Genomic DNA, 19,073 nt, shown 5'->3' with positions numbered 1-19,073 from the left:
AGGATCCATAATTTTTTGATCATGGAATTTTATTAAATAAATTCCTTACATCAGGCTGTATTTTTCAGCCTCCTGCTATGATTCAGCTGGATTAAATTTTCAACATTTTATTTCATTTTAATGACAACATTAATTTAAACTAAGGCAAAAAAAAGGCTACAAGCAGTCCTTGTTTAACAACCTGTCATTTTACAACTGTTTGAAGTTATGATGGCTGTGAAACAGATGCTTTATGGCCCCTAAAGCTCCCCTGTCCATTGTAAATGGTTGTAGCACCCTCCCACCCTTGCAGTCACATGACTGCATGTTAGATGGTTCAGCTTTACAACCTGTCATGGCATTCCGTGCTCATATGACCATGATTTGTGATTTTTTTTTGTCTGTTTCTGGCTTTTTTTTGGCCAGTTAGTGGCAAAAAACATCCATTTAAATGAATGAGTTTGCTTAACAGTTGCAGCATTCGCTTAATGAATGCAGCATTCTCATTTGCTTAATAATCTCTGCAAAAAAGGCTGGAAAATTCCTCCCAGTTGCAGGGGTCAATGACTTACATGGTTGTTGAGGACTATCTGTAGTAATGAAGTAGGAATCAATGAATATTACAACCAGATTGCTAAATGTAATCTGCAATGAATGGAACTCCAGATGAAATACATCAAATGGCATTTGAACGGATTTATCCAAATCAGCCTGCAGACTGAGAGCTTCATTAAAGTCGTTCAGTGAATGGGAACTAGTCCTGAAGAAAAACCTGGTAATGTGATTAAACTTGAATGTGCACTTTGTTTTTTTAAATTATACCACCTGCTTTATCTGGGTTTTGAGATTTTACATTCCAGTGTTGCTTAAAATATACATATTGGATGATACACATGTTCTGTATATCCAACAGACCATCATTTTTAAAAACAAAGGTATTTTATGAACTATTATCGAATTCCCCTTGTAGCATGTTTTGAATAATGATTGAGAATCTCAATTTTATTTCTTGGGTAAATCTGCAATATAGCTTTCTTTGTTTTTTATTTAAAAATATTTTCAAACATTATGTATCCAGTATATATTATTACTGTAACATTTGCATTTCTAAATAGTATTTGAAAAATTTAACCAGAATATTTCATTGCCTGGATGAAATAACATTTCATATTTAAAAAAATATCAAACAATAGTCCAAAATTTTATTATTAGGTATGTTACTTTTGGTTGGTTGACTGGTTGTGATGCTATATGACTAGAGCAGAAGATTCTGGGTAATACATGGAAGTCTGCTTTAAATTGTATTGTAAAATTCTGAAATTATTGCCACTTGAAACAAAATATGTAACTTATTTACTTATTTCTTGGCTTTATATCTTATCTTTTCTAATTAAAGCATCGTAGCTAACACATTAATACTTAGAAAATGTTAATTTTAAATCCTAATGCTTACGAAGGGCATTAGAAATGTCTTTATTTTACTTTATTTTTTTAATCATGCATTTGTGGAATGTCAATAAACTCCAACATCTTGATTTTGCCTGTTGGCTCTTAGTTGTATGCAAATAACACCAAGTTTCTGGTGTTGCATCAGAGATATCCATTAAGCCAGAGGTCACCAACCTTTGTCAGTTGACGGACTGGAGGAAAAGGGAGGGGGAAGCATTTTACATGTGTGCGTGTGCGCACGTGGGTCTACGAGCACACGTGCACCGCAAATGGGGTGGGGCTAATGCCCACATGATACTCACTAGCCTTGCCCCGTTCTTGCATGGTGCAGCACCATTCTTGTGTGGTGCAGCGGAGGGCTGGAGTTGCTTCCCTCCGCCTGCCAGACACCTGCCAAAGCCACACAGGGTAAGGTTGCCACGACCCCCCCTGCCGAGATGCCCTCGCCTCCCCCAAACAAAAAAATGATTGGACAGAAAGTCGATGTAACACAAAGAGGAAAGCGAAGAGTAGGAAACGGCGCACAAACACCCTGATTTTTTTTTCAAGTTAGTCTGAAAGATTGAAGAGTGCTCTAGAGTTCTTCAATCTTTCAGACTAACTTGAAAAAAAAATCAGGGTGTTTGTGCGTCGCTTCCGACTCTTCGTTTACCTCTTTTGCAATGCGACTGAAAGGCAAGTTAGTAAAAAAACGCTTGGGGGAGACGAGGGCATCTGGGTGGGGGCATGCAGCAACCTTACCCTGCACGGCTTCGGCAGGTGTCTGGCAGGTGGAGGGAAATGATCCGGCGGGAGCAACCGACAGAGGCTAAAAGCTCCCAGCTGGTAGGAGAGCTGCAGCGCCCGCCAGTGCCCAAAGAGCGCCAGGTTCAGCCCTTAGCCCAGCGCCTGCAGCACCGAGTAGGCATGCAGGCTGGCACTGGTGGCCGCTGGCGAAGGGCCCTGGCAGGCTGGTGGCGGGGTGGCACTCCGGATCTGGGCCAATTTGCCTTGCACCAGGCAGGAGCAGCCCAGTAGGGTAGCCCAGAGCAGTGCGGCCAGGAGGGCAAAGAACCCCGCAAAGCAGAAGCAGCACAGGCAGCCACTTGGCTGCCACACGGCACCTGATGCAGCTGAGAAATGTCCCAGCAGCAGTAGGGCCAGCAGGCAGGGCGGGTGGAGGCTGGGGCTCACTGAGGGTTTGGTTCATTGCGACCGCAGGCAAGCAGACGGTGGGATGGAGAGGGTGGGGCCGGCGGTAGCCAGTTCCACCGGCAGCCCCTGGTGAAAGGCCCTGGCATGCTGGTGGCGGAGGGCGCTCTAGCTGTCGCCCGCACTAGGGCTTATTTTCAGATTAGGCCTTACATTAGTCCCCCCCCCCGAAAATCAGCTTGGGCTTTTGGAGTAGGGTTTACTTTCGGGAAAAACGGTGTGTGTGTGTGTGTGTCTGTATCCCAATAATAATACTGTGCAATTCTAATTTCTTCCATCCTTTTTTATTTCCTAGGTCTAAGCGATCTAATATTGCAGAGAACGAATTTATATTTGAGCTTCCAAATTTGACAATTCAAGCTACAAGAGCTCAGAACTTTCTAATGCAAACTATTTGGCAGAGTTGGGCTTATACTGGAAATTCTACTTCATCATTAGTGAATGAAAGTTTAATGAATGAAGTCTTCCAAATATCAGGTAATGATAACATTTTTATGAATGGTGTGTCATTCATTCATTCATTCTTATGTTTGAAGCTCAGATACAGTTTTTAAAAAAATTCTGATGTGATCTATTTTAAGTACAGTACAGGTACAGTAAAATGTATTGAATATATTTGGAAAAAACTGAATGCATTCATGTACCTAAATAAACAACATATCATTTAAACAAATTAACTGAAGAATCCTCCAGGTAAGCCATTGTATTTTGACTGACATTAATAAATGTGCTTGTGATCTAATTTACAAAATGGACATTTGGGTTCTTAAAAATAAATCTTAACTAATCAGTTTAAAACTTGCTTTACATATTGGTCAGCAAAAAAAACCTTTGGTTTTCCAACAAGAGATTATCGCAGCCAACTGCAATTTGTTTATACTCAATGCATGTGTTTAAAGACCTCTGTTTATCACACCCTCCATTTTTTCTAAAGTATACAGTTCAAGAATTAAAATAAGTAAGAGACAATACAACCCCAGTTTGTAATTGAAGAATTACATTAATAACATTCATTTAATCTGGTTTATTCAATTTAGGCGTCATCTGTTTCCAAACTGATGGAAGGCTGTGTTTATCACTTCTTTGAGAGTTTTCCTAATGTAATTTTTTGTAGTAAGTCTAAAGTTTGGATTCTGATGCATATGCCAGGAGAATATTAATGCCATTGCATACAGTTTTATTTTCTGTAGAAACTGAACCTTGAGAGAGCATTTTCCCTGCTGCATTTAAGTAATTTGTAATTTTGTTGACAGTCCAATTCTATTAATCTCTGTGTGGGGGTTTTAAACAAAATTGCTTGCAGACGTCTAATTTATCTGCTTAAAATGATCAAATAGGCATTTGGACCCCTCATGTAAATGATGTATTAAAGTGAAAATAAAACCTATTTTCCAGAAAGTAACTGCAAAACTATTTTATGGAAGACTTCATGTGGAATACTGTAATGGTTGAATAATAAATTTTACCTCACAAAAATGAAATTCAATAATACAGTAGCTTTCTCAGTGCAGTAGCATCTGGCTAAATCTCAGGAGAGCCAATATTTTCCAACTCATTAGGACCATGTCGTTCTATATGTCGTCAACACTGACTTAGCCAAGCTACCTTTACTTACATAACCACCAAACTATTAAATAGGTCTCCTGTGGAGTGAAGTCAAATATTCCTCTTATTTTCCTTTTTCCTTGGAAGAAAAGAAGAAAAGTACATGTTGTAACATTTAAACATCTGGTCAAAACCACATCAGGGTAATGTTGAGGAAAGTAACAGAATTCAGAATTCTTCCCAGGTGTGCATATAAAAAGGGTTTTGGATTGGCTACATAGTTCTTTAGCCAGTTAAGAAAAAGATTGGAAAGACAGGCAATTGCTGTTTTAATGCCTCTGAAATTTGCTCTTCCTCCACTCTTTTCTTTCTCTTCCCTAACCTCCCCAGCACACACATTTCTGAACTGAGTCGTAATGCAGGTTATTGAGCTTTAATCATTTCCTTCCAATCTTCTGGGTTGAAATGTATGCTCCATGTGATATATCCAAAGCTGACACTTATTCTGAGCACCCTGAGTTAGATTTTAAACTACATGCAGTGCAGGTATCATTTCAGGGACTAAAGAGTTCAGTGATGTTCTTACCTGTTGGTGAGCCATGAGTACATTAGCTAACTTGATAGCTCACTCAATTGTGACTGAATGCAATAAGCTTTAGGTCTGGGTGCCTTTCTTTGGTTCTAGACCAGGGATCTTCAAACTTGGCCCTTTTATGACTTGTGGACTTCAACTCCCAGAATTGTGCCTGGCTGAGGAATTCTGGGAGTTGAAGTCCACAATTCATAAAAGGGCCAAGTTTGAAGACCCCTGGTCTAGACCCTCCCCACTGAAAAATAGCTACTTTAGCCATTGAACCTGTACACCTAGGACTACAGGAAAGTTTCAGAAAAGTCAGGTGTAAATAATATAATTAATCAGTTTAAAACCCCTCCATGTGATTTTAAATGACTGTAGGAGGAAAATGGCAGCCCAGTGATTTTCATGCAAATCTGTGCAAGAAATGAGCACTATAGTCTTGAGCCAAGATGTATGATGACAGCTGAAAGAGTTTCAAAGAGCGGTGTGGCAAATATTGGCAGTTGAGTTTTAAAACAAACTGGCTCAGCCATTTTCCCCCCTCCCTTGAAAAAAAGTTTCTCACATTCTTAATCCCATGCTTTCATTACCTGTCACCTTTTTCAATGAAAAGCCGAGTGATTATTTTGTGTGACTTTAGGTTGAATTGTATAATGCATTGCGTTGAAAGGAAAAAGGAAACAACACCAAACTTTAGCATCATTGCTTTATGTTTAAATTGCCAAGACTTTTCTTGTCTGGGTGTCATGTAAAGCAAATCCAGCTGCAACGTAGAGTCTTTTTCCCCACCAAGAAAAGGCTGCAAACTTCTAACAGTGAATTGTGGAGCACTTTGTGCTCCTATTCTGGCAAGATATTGTCATAAAGTCACACAAACTTCAAACTGAACTAATTAATCCATCCAATTAACCCCAATGGGGTAGATTTAAATCTTAAACAGAACTTTGTTTGTTTGGGGCTAAAGTAACATTCCCCGTGCCAAGCAAACTATTTACCTGAGGGTTAACTGTCCCTTCTAATATCTGTGATTTGAGACAAAGTCCGCTGTTAAAGCTCAGCCATCTCAGTATTCGCTGGTGGATGAAGTTTTAGCTTCCCTAAGTTGTATGAAAGGTTGAAAAAAAGAGTACAAATGGATGGGATGGTAATGTGAAATATTACCACATCTGCTATTTCAAAACCTTTTCTATTTTACCCATTTTACTTGCCTAGGAAGAATTAGTAATCTGGACATTTGCGGAATAAGAGAATCATTGAATGTTGCAAGGTTAATAACTTGAACAGAGAAAAGTTCTGGCTATAATGCATAGCAGCAGTGTGTCTACTGCTAAGGTCAAGAGTCATGATGTGGTGGAATGACTGTGCTTGACCCTAGTTAAACTTTTCTGCATAGGCATTTTGGACAATGTGCAGGATTCTTTTGAGTGCTGTAATCTTTTCCCAACACTCAAACATTTTGTATATGTAAATTTCACGGAATATACCAAATTGCCATTGCTTCCAGGCTACCAGGATTCCATAAACCTTTTTATGGAAAATTTATCATTTGATTTCCTCTTTGGAAGACTAGTATTCATCGACATCATTACAAACATTGTTAATATTGTGGCTTACTAATTTTAGATTCTATTCTCTCAAAAGTCTCCTTTAATATTTTCACTGTTATAATTCTTTGCAACATTTTACAGGCTTGTAAGTCTTTTCTGTACCTAAAAACTTTAGTCCCCTCTAGTGTCCAATTTTTGAAATTATGAAATTGCTTATCTTTGTTTTGTCTTGAAAAAGGCAAAGTAGAATATTTCCCACAAGAAATATTCCCACTGTTATTTATAGTTAATTCCAAAATCTTATTGTAAATTTTTAAACATTCCAATTTTATCTGTACCCTTGGTCCTTTTATAACTTTCTAAAAATCAAAATGTTATTTAGCTTTTTACTGTTTATTTCAAATTCTTTAAGTTCCTTAAATTTATGATTAAATTTTTCTTTATTCAGGATTGAAGGCAGATTCACCTGGTGCTTTCAAACATGTTCTTATGAACATCTCTAATAGAAGTAATTAATGAACAATTTATGAAAAAAGTTCTCTAATAGCGTAAAAGTAGTTAATCAGCAATTTTGTGATTAGAAAAATGAGGTTTGTGAACTTAGTGTCTTTTAAGTCTCTGCAGTTGGAAGCCAGGGAGCTAATCATGTTGTTTCCCAGCACTCAAACTTTCTCCTGTCAGGAGAAGAAATAAAATATGGATATTTACTGGTACTTCTTTGATAGAAAATGGAAGTCATTTATTATATTTTGAATCTAGTATATAATTTTTCATGTCCCTATTTTTTTCCACATAAAATCATTTATTAGCCAACCTAGCCAGAAGTAGCTTTACTTCTGTTTGATGCATGGAAGCCCAGAATGGGAAGGAGAACAAATTATCATCCAATTTACAAATACTTTGGTGCCTCGAGAAGTTTCTTGCCATCTACAAGCTTCTATTATAGTAGCTTTTTACAAGCTTGTTTTAGGGGGCTGCCTTATATGACCATATTTGATTGTCAGCTAGAGGGGAATAGAGAGCTCACAAGAGTATATTATCTTTATGAAAGGTAACTGTTAGCTATGGCAACTCGTATCTTTTATTCTCATCCTGTTTAATTGTTTCTATTTAATTAATTTATCCCTTTGAGTTATATACTAGTTCTATTATAGCACTGGAAAATCGGGATAGGCCTTTTTTTTTTTGAACCCATGTTTCATTAGCATTGCTAAACCCTTTTTTAATGCTTTAGGTTTGTTTGTTTGTTTGTTTGTTTGTTTGTTTGTTTGTTTGTTTATTTATTTATTTATTTATTTATTTATTTATTTATTTATTTATTATGATTTGTTCATATACTCAAGCCTGGTATTTTCTGATGATGGCATGTCAGTGTCAGAAGACTAAGGTATACATTTGCACATAAATCAAAATCCGTTGGAGCTTTGGTTGGGAATTTTGGGAGTTCTGTTTCTAATAGAACCAGCAGCACTAGATTTGGGAAAATTGATGTACACAGTAATATTATTTTACATAAACGCTGAAAACACATTTTTAAGATTGCTTTTCAAGAAAAGTCATGCAACATCAGCACTGTGGAACAGTATGAATTCTCTTAGCACTCCTTTAAATGGATTGTAAGACTTGGGGATATGTAAACTGGGATGTACAGTCTTAAATAAAATTTATATTTGATATATGAGCTGTGCAATAGCAGTGGAATGACTGAGTTGAGCTTGTAAGCAATGTAGTATGTAGATGAATTTTCTCTAAAACAAAGCCGGACACTAGATCCAAATGTGAGGGTAAATAATAGTTCATAAAACATAAAGCATATTTTTCTTTGTTTTTTAAGGGTATTTTATGGTGAAGTTGGTTACCTGTTTTAGCAATGGCTGAATCTTTTTATGGGAGAAATAGAGTGGGCAGTGAAAAGCTTTCAGATATCAGTTTTGGAATATGATCCTTTTCATGCCTTGCAAATATAACTCTTAATTTGCTTACATTAGGGAATAATTAAAAATATTTATTTGGAAAAAATGGTGCAAAATAATATGTTTTGTGTAATTTTATGATATAATAATAATGTAATCAGATTTTTGGATAGTCAATTACTTTTACCATCATTGTGCCATAGAGGAAATACATATTTATAATTTTAAGTTTTTCTATAAAGTTTTATCTATGATTTTACTTTTGGCTATATCCTATTTAAGGATCGATCCTATCTTTATGCTTTCGGGTTCAATGTAATTTAATATTATATTAAATGATATTAATATTATACAATATTAATGTATAATATAATATATAATGTGCATAATGTATAATATATTATATAATATTAATATAAATAATATAATTTCCACTGGTATTCTCCAAATTGATAACTATTACTTTCTTTTGTTCAGCTGGTTTGTGCTTAATGTTACTATAGCGTCTTCACTTTTGGTGTGAATCCTCATCCCTCTCAGTAATTCATTTTTCATCTCTACTTTATTATCAATATAATTCACTTCGTATTTCTTTTAGTATTTTCACATCACGCAAGATATGTGATTTCAACTGATATTTTACTTAGCCATATAACAATAGAATCTTTCTGCTTTTGCCTTTGGACTGTGGTTTTTGTTCTCTCTTTGATTTCCACTTTTAATTTTGTCTGAGATTTTATGTCCTATAGCGGGGGTAACCTATAAAATGTTTCATAAAAAATACATCCAAAGAGTGAGAAAAGTGCTAAAGATAAAATTGAACAGTGGAAACAACATCAAAACCATCATATATTTTTTTTGTGCTTTTGAGTCAGTCTTGAATTCTAATGACTGCCTGGACAAATCCCTGCAGTTTTCTTGGCAAGGGTTTTGGAACTGGTTTGCCACTGCCTGCTTCCTAAATAACAGCTCTGCGTATTGAGACTTAAACCAGGGCAGGACTTAGAGATCAATACTGGACTATGGGTTTGTGCAGCTAGTTTCTTCTGCCATAAATTCTCTTGTATATGGTTTTTCCATTACCAAAGTCTAAAAAAGTCTTAGAAAATCTCTGCATTGACAACATTTCCACATGTCAATTATCCAAGTCACATTGCTTGGATGCACACATGTACTACATCCTAGAACCTCAGGAAGAGCTCGATGCATACCAAGGCCAACACCAACTAAAGAACTAGTAGCTGTGATTTCACATTGTTGTAGAGCACTACTTGAAGATCATCAGTATAGAACTAGTAGCTGTGATTTCACATTGTTGTAGAGCACTACTTGAACATCATCAGTATTGACAGTTTCACCATCAGTAATTGCAAAAGGCAAGTTTACTTGGAACAGCTTGCATTCTGTGGCAGTATCTTTAACACAATCCAACAACCTCTACCTATCCAAGATCCTTGGGAAGAACTTGATAGGTTGATAAAAATGCCAAATCAGATCTAAATATCTGGCTGACTGTGCAACCAACCACAATTAAATATATATGCTTCCCAGTTCCCAGCGATCCTTGTCCACTAGAAGGAACAGCAGCAACTGGTTTCTCATTGTCTTTATCATCTCCTTCTAAACCTTTTCTTTGGAAGGATAGATATCACACATGTTTTAAAATAGATCAGTGGATAATTTATGTACTAATTTATTTAGATTACATAGCTTGGAACAATATCGATGTTATATAATAAAGCCCCTACATTGNCCCAGCGATCCTTGTCCACTAGAAGGAACAGCAGCAACTGGTTTCTCATTGTCTTTATCATCTCCTTCTAAACCTTTTCTTTGGAAGGATAGATATCACACATGTTTTAAAATAGATCAGTGGATAATTTATGTACTAATTTATTTAGATTACATAGCTTGGAACAATATCGATGTTATATAATAAAGCCCCTACATTGTCCTTTTATGGAAAAAAGAATCTCTCATTTAACAGAATTACTGATTTTAGTGGAATTGAAAAACTGAAAGGATTGTAGGTTCAGGTGATAAATAACTACCCTAAAGAATAAGTATTTAGAATAAATATTAGTTTTTCAAAAATCGTACTCAGTTTAGTGTCACTTGTTTAGTGGTATTTAGATCAAGCTGTAAATTTTCATGGCCTCAGCATTAATTGCATAATATGAAAATAAAGCATCAGAAAAATAAATTTCCACTAGGATAATGTAACATGTAATGTGGCAGATGTAAAATACAGATGTGTAATGTTGAGGGGAAATGTTGCTGCTTTAAGAAGTTGTTGAAGATGTTACTTTCTCGCCCCTATGCACTTGGAAACAATTTTTCACTTTCAATGTGTAATATATTTCTAATTCATAATACTTAGAACAAAAATAAAATCCTGTTTTGCTTTGCTATTTTAATAATACTGACATCGCATCTTTATGTGGGAAAATATGTACAGTAGTTTATATAAGCGCAATACTGAGACAGTTATATCAGTTGGTATTTTTATATTCATACTGAAATCACTTTTCTGTTAATAAACAGACTGCTATTATTTTTTTTCTTTTTTGTGCTTTTGAGTCAGTCTTGATTTCTAATGACTACCTGGGAAAGTCCCTGCCTTTTTCTTGGCAAGGTTTTTGCAACTGGTTTGCCATTGCCTGCTTCCTAAATAACAGCTCTGCGTATTGAGACTTAAACCAGGGCAGGGCTTAGAGATCAATACTGGACCATGGGTTTCTTCCATCATAAATTCTCTTGTATACTGGCTTTTTCATTACCAACATTGCTAAGATGACTGTAATGAACTTGAATATGAGAGCTAATGAATTAGTTAATGAGATTTTTGAAGCATATCCGCTTGTTCTATATTTTAATTCAGTTGTTTTTTTTAATTAAAGTCTGCGTTCGCAGAAATAATTTTGTAATAGAACAGACTTGCATGCTTTGTAATGGTAAGTTTATACATTAGACATTTTCTGTCAGACATAATGGAATCCTTGGAAAGAATATTACAAGTTTTCTATGTAGTGGTTGCATTGCAAGTGTTCCTGAGAGAAATGTGGGTAAAAAAACTTAATGTGATGCATTTCAATATTGAATTAATTTCTAAAGGAATGTCTGTTTCTTGTTCTGAAGATAATACTGCATTAATGTATGCTTGGCATATGAAAATGATTATGGAAATAAGGGTATCGGCTCTGAGCTGTATTTTTAGTTGGAATGTAATACAGCTTCTGTTAAAGACCCATGTAATTCAACACCTCTGCTAATAGAGATATTAATGTTTTGTTTTAAGGGTAATGATCTCTTCCATCTTTACATATTTTTCTTGTTTTTATTGAGAAGAATATTACCCTATATAGTTTTAAATAAATTGCATTGAAGGTTCCATTGTTGATTGATTTTGACACACTTCCTCTATTTTTTTCCTTTGCTTGTAACTAGAATAAAATGTATTCAATTTTCTTTCCCTTTGAAATATGTCATGTCAGACTTTCCTTTGAAATGAGTATTGATGTTTCTTTCTTGCAAGACGAGATATTTTAAATGTTATGCCTCATAGAAGCTCTGGTTCTCTCTCAGAAGGCTGCTAAAAATATCTTTGTGTAAATCAAGTTCATAACATTTTGTTGTTTTGTTTGGATGGACTAAATAGACCAGAATGAATTAAAATAGTGTTGTATTATAGCACATTAGAATGTAATTCGGTTGGGTTTTATAAATGTTTATGAAATGGCTTAGAATACATTAGATTAATATTCTTGTGTGCAGCTGTGGAATGGATTTCTTATTCTCTAAATAGCAACTTCTAGCAGGGTGTTCATAAAGTGTCAGTGCTTGAGTTGAGTAGTTTAGTTCATGTCACTTGAATAGATCAGGCAAAGGAATAATGACTCTTTATGTGCCAACTCATAATTATCAGGAACAAATCAAAGAAATATGCTTCAGCGCAATCCTGCATTTTGGAAATGCAGTAATAAGTAAGAATCAGTTGTTTAGTATGGTCAAGACAGGAAGAAGCAAAGTATAATGGCAACAAATTATTTAAACCAGTTTGGTATAGTGGTTAAGATAGTGGCCTAGAAACCAGGAGACTGTGAGTTCTAATACTGCCTTAGGCTGGGTGATCTTGAGCCAGTCAGTTATTCTCAGCCAAACCTACCTCTCCTCACAGGGATCTTATTGTGGAAAAAATAGAAGGAGGAAGGAATATTATGTATATTTGCTACCTTGAGTTACTTATAAAACAGGGTTGTCAAACTGCTGGCCCGTGGGCCGGATGTATCATAGCGAAACTGTGCCCACCCCTTAGCCGGCAATGGCAAAAAAGTCGCGATACATTGTGACACGCGATACATTGTGACATTGTGAGTTTGACACCCCATTATAAAACAATAAAGATGGGATAAATATAATAAATAATAAACAAACAAATTAGAAATATTATGCAGATGTCCCTATATTAGCAAGTCCAATGGAATATTGTATAAAAAGAAAGTCTAATCCTTTATTGGTATTTAAACTTCTGTTGGATCAAGAAAACTTGTTTTATTAATATCTGGTGGGTGCTATATGGTAGTATGCAGACAACATCATCCCAAAAGATTAAAAAAAGATCATAATTATAAGTCAATTTTGTATGTGCAATTTTCCCCAATTAAAAGTCTACGCTGAGAGCTTGGTTAGTAAGAAGTTGCAAAGGTTATAATAAAAATGAAATATTCAGCATTTACTTCTTTGTTAATACATTTTAATGTTTGAAAGCAGAGTGTGCATGGTTTAAATTACATTTTAGATTTCAGCAAGTTTATCTTTTATGGTAGTAATCATCAAGGCCATTTTAATTCTACCAAGGTCTTAAAAGGTCTTAATTACTATTTGAAATAGTAATTTTGTTTAATGTTTAATGCTTCAGAATACATATGTGAGAATCTGTATGTAGGTAACATCAGTGTTAAGTATACTATAAGATACCATTTTCAGTGGCATCAGACGAATCGTCTGAAAGTCATTTCATTACTTCCGTTTAATTTTACGTTGCACGTAACTTTCTTGTTTGACACTTCATTTCGACTTATGATCAAAGAGAACAAAGGTCGAATTATTTTAATAAACGAAATAGAGTAAAAATAGTACAACTGGAAAAGAGATACGGTTACTTAGGTAAGTTCCTTTTAAGTACTTACACATTGTAAAGTCTGTAGAAACAAAAAAGATTACATTTTTTATTGTCCCTTTGCATTAAAATAATGCAAACTCAAAGCAATGGTAGTCCCCTGATTTAATTATGAAGAGATGCAGAAGATAGTATTTACTGGCGGCGAAGGAGTTTTCAAAGATTAGTTAGTTGTCTAAGTTCCAAACAAGTAACAGAGCACACATTTTGCTAACTTAAGACATTGGCTTAATTTCATTAACTGTGGTCTAATATTTTGTGCATCCTTCTCTTGGTAAACCACAGTGGTATTTTCTGGCTATTGCATCAAAGCTCTACTGTTTTTCATCCGTTTTTATTGACCAAATGTGTCATAGCAACATTCACTAAGTCTGGAAAATAGACTTTAAATGTTTTTGCTCTAATGAAAAATCTAGCATCTAATGCACTTGCTGATGTAATTAAATTAATACTGTAGAATGTCCAAAATCTTGGCTTTATTGCTTCATGTTTAGAAAATGTTATGTTTTTATGAAGTAATTTTTTAACAAGCATGTCATAAAGTACAAAGCAACTGAATTAGAAGGGCCTGTTTGTAACAACAGTCAGCAATATTATGGTATACTATTATAATCACTGTATAAAATGAAAGCTCTGTATGAAGAAGGGGGAAAAATCCAGAGTGGAAATAAGTTATGGTACAAACAGAAGCATCCATGTATGTGAAGCCTGTAAGAGGTCTGGCTTTCTTAACTTTTGAGATTGCTTCTGCAGCTGCCTTGATGAACATTAGTTTTTGGTTTGCAAACCTCTAAAGCTTAAGATTTCATTTGAACTGTGTTTATAGTAATTATAGATATGGTGACTAGAGAGAGAGAGAGATTTAATTATAATGTTTCCCAGACCATTGAACTAAAAGAATAAATGCAAGAGTTAACTTATACTTTAAAGTGATTCCACTTTTCTCTGCACCATTATTAGAAGGTAAAATAGATATGCTCAATTACTATTGCCTTTCATCTTCTAGGCCTGTTGTTTTGTCTGTTTAGCTTGAAAAACTGGATGCTACATCCACAAGGTTTTCTTACCTGAGAGTTGTCAAGTGGTTCACGTAAGAACTGAGACCCTATGACAGGGGTGTCAAACTGCCGGCCCACGGGCCAGATGTGTCATACCAAAACCATGCCCACCCCATTGCCAGCAATGGAAAAAAAAGTCACGATATGTCGCGACACATCACATGGCGTTGTGAGTTTGATACCCCTGCCCTATGAGGAAAGAAAGCTACTTTTTATCAATAAGGATGCTATTAGTACATGCCATAAGAATGTTATATTCTTTAAAAAAATCCTTACAATGCCATTAATGAATATTAATGCTTGTAAACCTTCATGAGTCACTTTGAGGTGTGATCGGTGGCAAATAAGTCAAATAAATAAATAATGATGAAGAAATAGAAATATGAAAATAGAGTATGAACCCACACTATAAGCTATGAACTACTTGAGTAATAAATGTGAGATAGATACTGCGAGGTATTTATTTATTTAATTTATATGTCATTTGATACCACTCACTCTGGGCTTTGATATTCACCACTTGCCATAATAAAAATCCTATCTCATACTCAAGAACCACTTACATTATATTGAATAGTATTGTAGAAGAACAGTTCAATCAGTGGAACTCAGTTCAATTTTCACTTGCCCTCTGTACAAAAGGGGCTTTCACAGTTAGATTATGGGAGTACTGCAAGTGTCTCCATGGGCCATCTGATCCTTTTGGCTTCCTCTTCCCTGACAGTCTATCTGATCAACTTCTAAATAGTTTCCCTAATAGGACAGCCTTATTTGAACACAGATTTGTTCAATACATGGTCCAACCTTCTCCATTTGGTTTTTCCAAGGAAAATCTACCCAATATTAGTCTATTGAACCTGATGGGGGAAAAATAGAAGAAAGGCAGGACCACAGCTCTGACAGCCTATGTGTGTTTCTGTCACAGAGTTCTATCCTGAGGCCTCTGTGTCAAAGTGGAGTAAGATATCAGAAATGGATATCTCTCAGGCAAACATCAGTAATGAACAATCATGTCCTTGTCATAGTTACATCCTTTAATGAGAATTATTAGGAAAGAAATGAAAAGAAACATCCATGGCTGTGGTCAATTAGGCAGCTGCTCTTTGGCAGTTTTGTGAGAATTAGCTGGTGGTAGCATGCCTCTTACTACTGTACTAAAAATGTTGTTTTGATTGAATTGACTGATGACTTTGCTATGGAATTGTGTAATGTAGTCTATCTGGAAGCAATACTTTAACAATCCACAGGAACATTGGTTGCCACTAACTACTGCTGCTAGGCATATAGTGTCCTTAAATGGGTGTTTGGAAAATCCAGTCACTTCATAATTGAGCAAATAAAATAGCATGTGCTGGAATATATGCTCTGTTTTGGAAATGTTTAAGAAAGTCATAAAGAAGTGTGAGTGATGCTACATGAGTTTTTCCTAACATTAGGCAGAGTAAAGCAGTTGCCTTAATCATAGAATCCTGGCCAGGAAAGGGTAAGTTTTATCTTAACTCTGTCATTCCTTTTGCTAAAGAAAAGTCTAGATTTTTTGTACCCAACACCAGCCTATTTCCTTTAGGTTGATGAAGGATGATATACTGTTATAGGAAGATATAAGATACTGTGTAGTATCCGGTGGGTTTACTCTTCTCTCTGAAGGGAATTATATTGGATCTTTGTTGCTTGATTGTTTGGGTTGTGATCCTTTAAGGTTTTGTAATCTATTGGAAAGTGGAAGTGTTCATTGTCACTCATGCACATGTAATCTCCGGTTTGAACTGTTGCAATACACTTTACATGGGACTGCCCTTAGAGTGTATCTGGAAGCTTTAGCTAATACAGAATGCAGCAGCTCTGGCAGTTATGTGCACTGCTAGAACAGCATACGTTGCTCTGTGAACTGCATTGGTGAGCAATTGCTTCCGACTCTACTTCAAGGTGCTGTTCTTTTTAATCTATAAAGCCCTTCATGGCAGGGACTGGGCTATCTGAGGAACTACGTATCCCTGGTTGCATCAACCTGCCACATAGATCTACCATAGGAGGCATTCCACCAGGAAGGGACCTGCATTTGGTGGTCCCAGAAGATGTGCTCCCTCTGACATGGTGACTTTCGGGTCATTTTTACCCCTGAAATTAAATTAGCCCCATCTATTTTGATATTTTGGAATGCCCTCAAGATATGGTTATCAGGCCTGGGGCTCTCAAGGAACCAGAGACATGCTTAGATCACTCCATTGCTGAACTAGCTATTTTTATTCCCTCTTTGCTCAGGGTTTGTATCTTTGCTTTTATAACATTTATTATTTATGTAATTTTTATAATTTTTTTAAATTGTGGTTTTTATATGTTATTTTGCCTGTTTGTTGTGCACTGCCCAGAATCTCCTTTGATAAGATGGCCGGCAGTATAAATTTGATAAATAAATAAATGTTCCAATTCTATCTGGTCATCAGTTGGCCAAAGACTCTGGGGATCTGTTCCCCTCCTTCCCAGGAAGTGCATCATGGCAAGAGAAAGACTATCCTGGCCAAAGAAGGAGCAACTGAAGAGAGCTAATTTTATTACTTCTGAACCTGATGTACACCATTTGAACCCAATGATCCACCCAATATATCCTTGAAGGATAGAAATGGTTTTGCAGTTCTATGATACTACATTCAAGTTTAATTCAAAGTTGATAAAATTAGCATTATAGAAAGGAGATTTTACAGGGTAATTTTTGTCTTTCTGCTGTGAGAGCAATGTCACCATTTGTAAGTCTTGGTTTTATATATTTATACCAAAAATGTGCAGGTTTCATGTGTAAGGTAGCTGACTTGAAAGTATAGAGAAAAGAGAAAAATGCTACAATGAACATAGCAAAACATAATAATTTAGATTGCAATGATTTGTGGTGCTATAATCAGTAAATTTAATACGTTACCCTGTAGTAAGAGGAGCAGCCAATAAATTTGATAAATAAATAATGATAGAACTTACCCAAAACCATCTGCTCCAGCATGAAATCTTGATTAGCATTTTGCATGTAGTAAAACTTATTTTACATATGAAGCTACTTTTGTGTTATAAAACATTCACTATTTTCCTAGTATTCAAAAATGTGTGTTTTTTTTTAAATAAGTAGACATGACATAAAAATGACACAATCCAGAAGCTATTTTGGAAGGCTAGGATAATCATAAATTTGCCATCCTTGCTTTTCCAAAAATACTAACTCATATTGTTCTCTCTGGATTTTAAACAGCTGCTGAGATTTTCATTATGCATTTCACTTGGCTTGCTTGGATACAGCTGTATGTTTATGTACCATGCACACCTGCAGAGGCTGCCTGACAAATAATAGTAGTGTGAACGATATACAAAATTATCCTGGCAATGCTGCAAATAAGGATGTTTCTAGGTTTGAAGTTTGTATCTCTGAGAGCATGAGATGCCAGCTGGGGTTTATGTTGCATTGCATAGATATAAGACTGCCAAGAGACTTCATACCAAATAAAAAGATAATCTTGTATACATCCTTGTTGTCAGAATTATGAAGTTCTCATTATGAAATTATGGCGTTCTCATGAATGAATTCTTTTAAAATAAACACCAGTTTAAAAATATTGAATGACAAAGATAAAATATTTTAATGAGCATATTTTAATATATAATTATTAAGTGGATAATATTGTAAGGATTTAATTTATTTTGTGTGTATAGCTTTTTCCTATTTACTTTATTTATACAGCTTTTTTCTTATAACTCAGCAGCCTTTGCAGAGTTCATTTTATGAGCTCTAAAATGTGAAAATGAAATGTATTCTGCTACATTAACAGCTTTGTCTTATTGAGTTTGAATTGGTTAATGCTTGTTCCAACTTCGAGCTCTTATTCTTTACATTTTATTTCAGTGTAGGTGTAGGACTTTGGACGTATATTTTCATGACATAATCAGAATATGATTATTAGATTGATATATTCATAAAAAATAACCTTGCATAGGTATACCGCATAACCTGCTAATGCTTACATGCACTATTTCTTCCAGACTTTATTACTGAAATGTCATGACAATCTTATTTGGAAAGGTTTTCCCACTGCTGCTATTATTGGGCTGGTATATCAGTTAATTGGCAAAAGTTCCAATATTGTCTGCAATTCTGTATATATGGTAATTTTTCACAAGTATGCATAAAAGTTTGTGGAGGTAATCCTCAGTTACTGAACACAATTTGTACTGTCAACTTTGTTACTAAGTGACTTGATCCTAAACAAAAGAATCATTTGACTGCACCAGACTCACAACCTCAATTCCAGCTATAGTTAAGAGAATCACATATGGTCGTTTAGTGAAACATCACACAACTACAACTTGTGGCCTCCTCCCGACTTTTCCATTGACTTTGCTTGTTGGAAGCTGACTATTAAGGTTGTAAATAATGATCATGTGACCGCAGTAGTCTGTGACTGTTATATATGCACATTGAACACTAAATATCCAAATCACAGAAGTGACTGCAGGTATGCTACAACAGCCACAAGTTCAAGGACTGATTGTAAATCTCTTTTTTCAGCACCATCATAACTTTAAACAGTTGCTGAACAGGTAGTTGGTAAATGAGGATTACCTTTAAAATAAATCAAGTAAGAAAATGATGCTAAC

At 35.4% G+C, this 19,073-nt stretch overlaps 1 protein-coding gene across 1 annotated transcript in view; it reads left to right on the top strand.

Annotated features, from left to right (window-relative positions):
• The window catches only part of VPS13B (vacuolar protein sorting 13 homolog B), a 310,137-nt gene that overhangs the window by 43,962 nt on the left and 247,102 nt on the right, over window positions 1-19,073 (top strand). Inside the window, exon 17 of the mRNA XM_015813428.1 lies at window positions 2,915-3,096. Coding sequence (XP_015668914.1) covers window positions 2,915-3,096 — 182 coding nt within the window. The remainder of the gene's footprint in view (window positions 1-2,914; window positions 3,097-19,073) is intronic.

Source organism: Protobothrops mucrosquamatus, unplaced genomic scaffold (assembly GCF_001527695.2).
Source record: "Protobothrops mucrosquamatus isolate PMUCROS unplaced genomic scaffold, P.Mucros_1.0 scaffold_69, whole genome shotgun sequence".
Lineage (NCBI taxonomy): Eukaryota > Metazoa > Chordata > Lepidosauria > Squamata > Viperidae > Protobothrops > Protobothrops mucrosquamatus.
The sequence above is the reverse complement of the archived record's forward strand: the minus strand, read 5'-3'. Positions and strand labels throughout refer to the sequence as shown.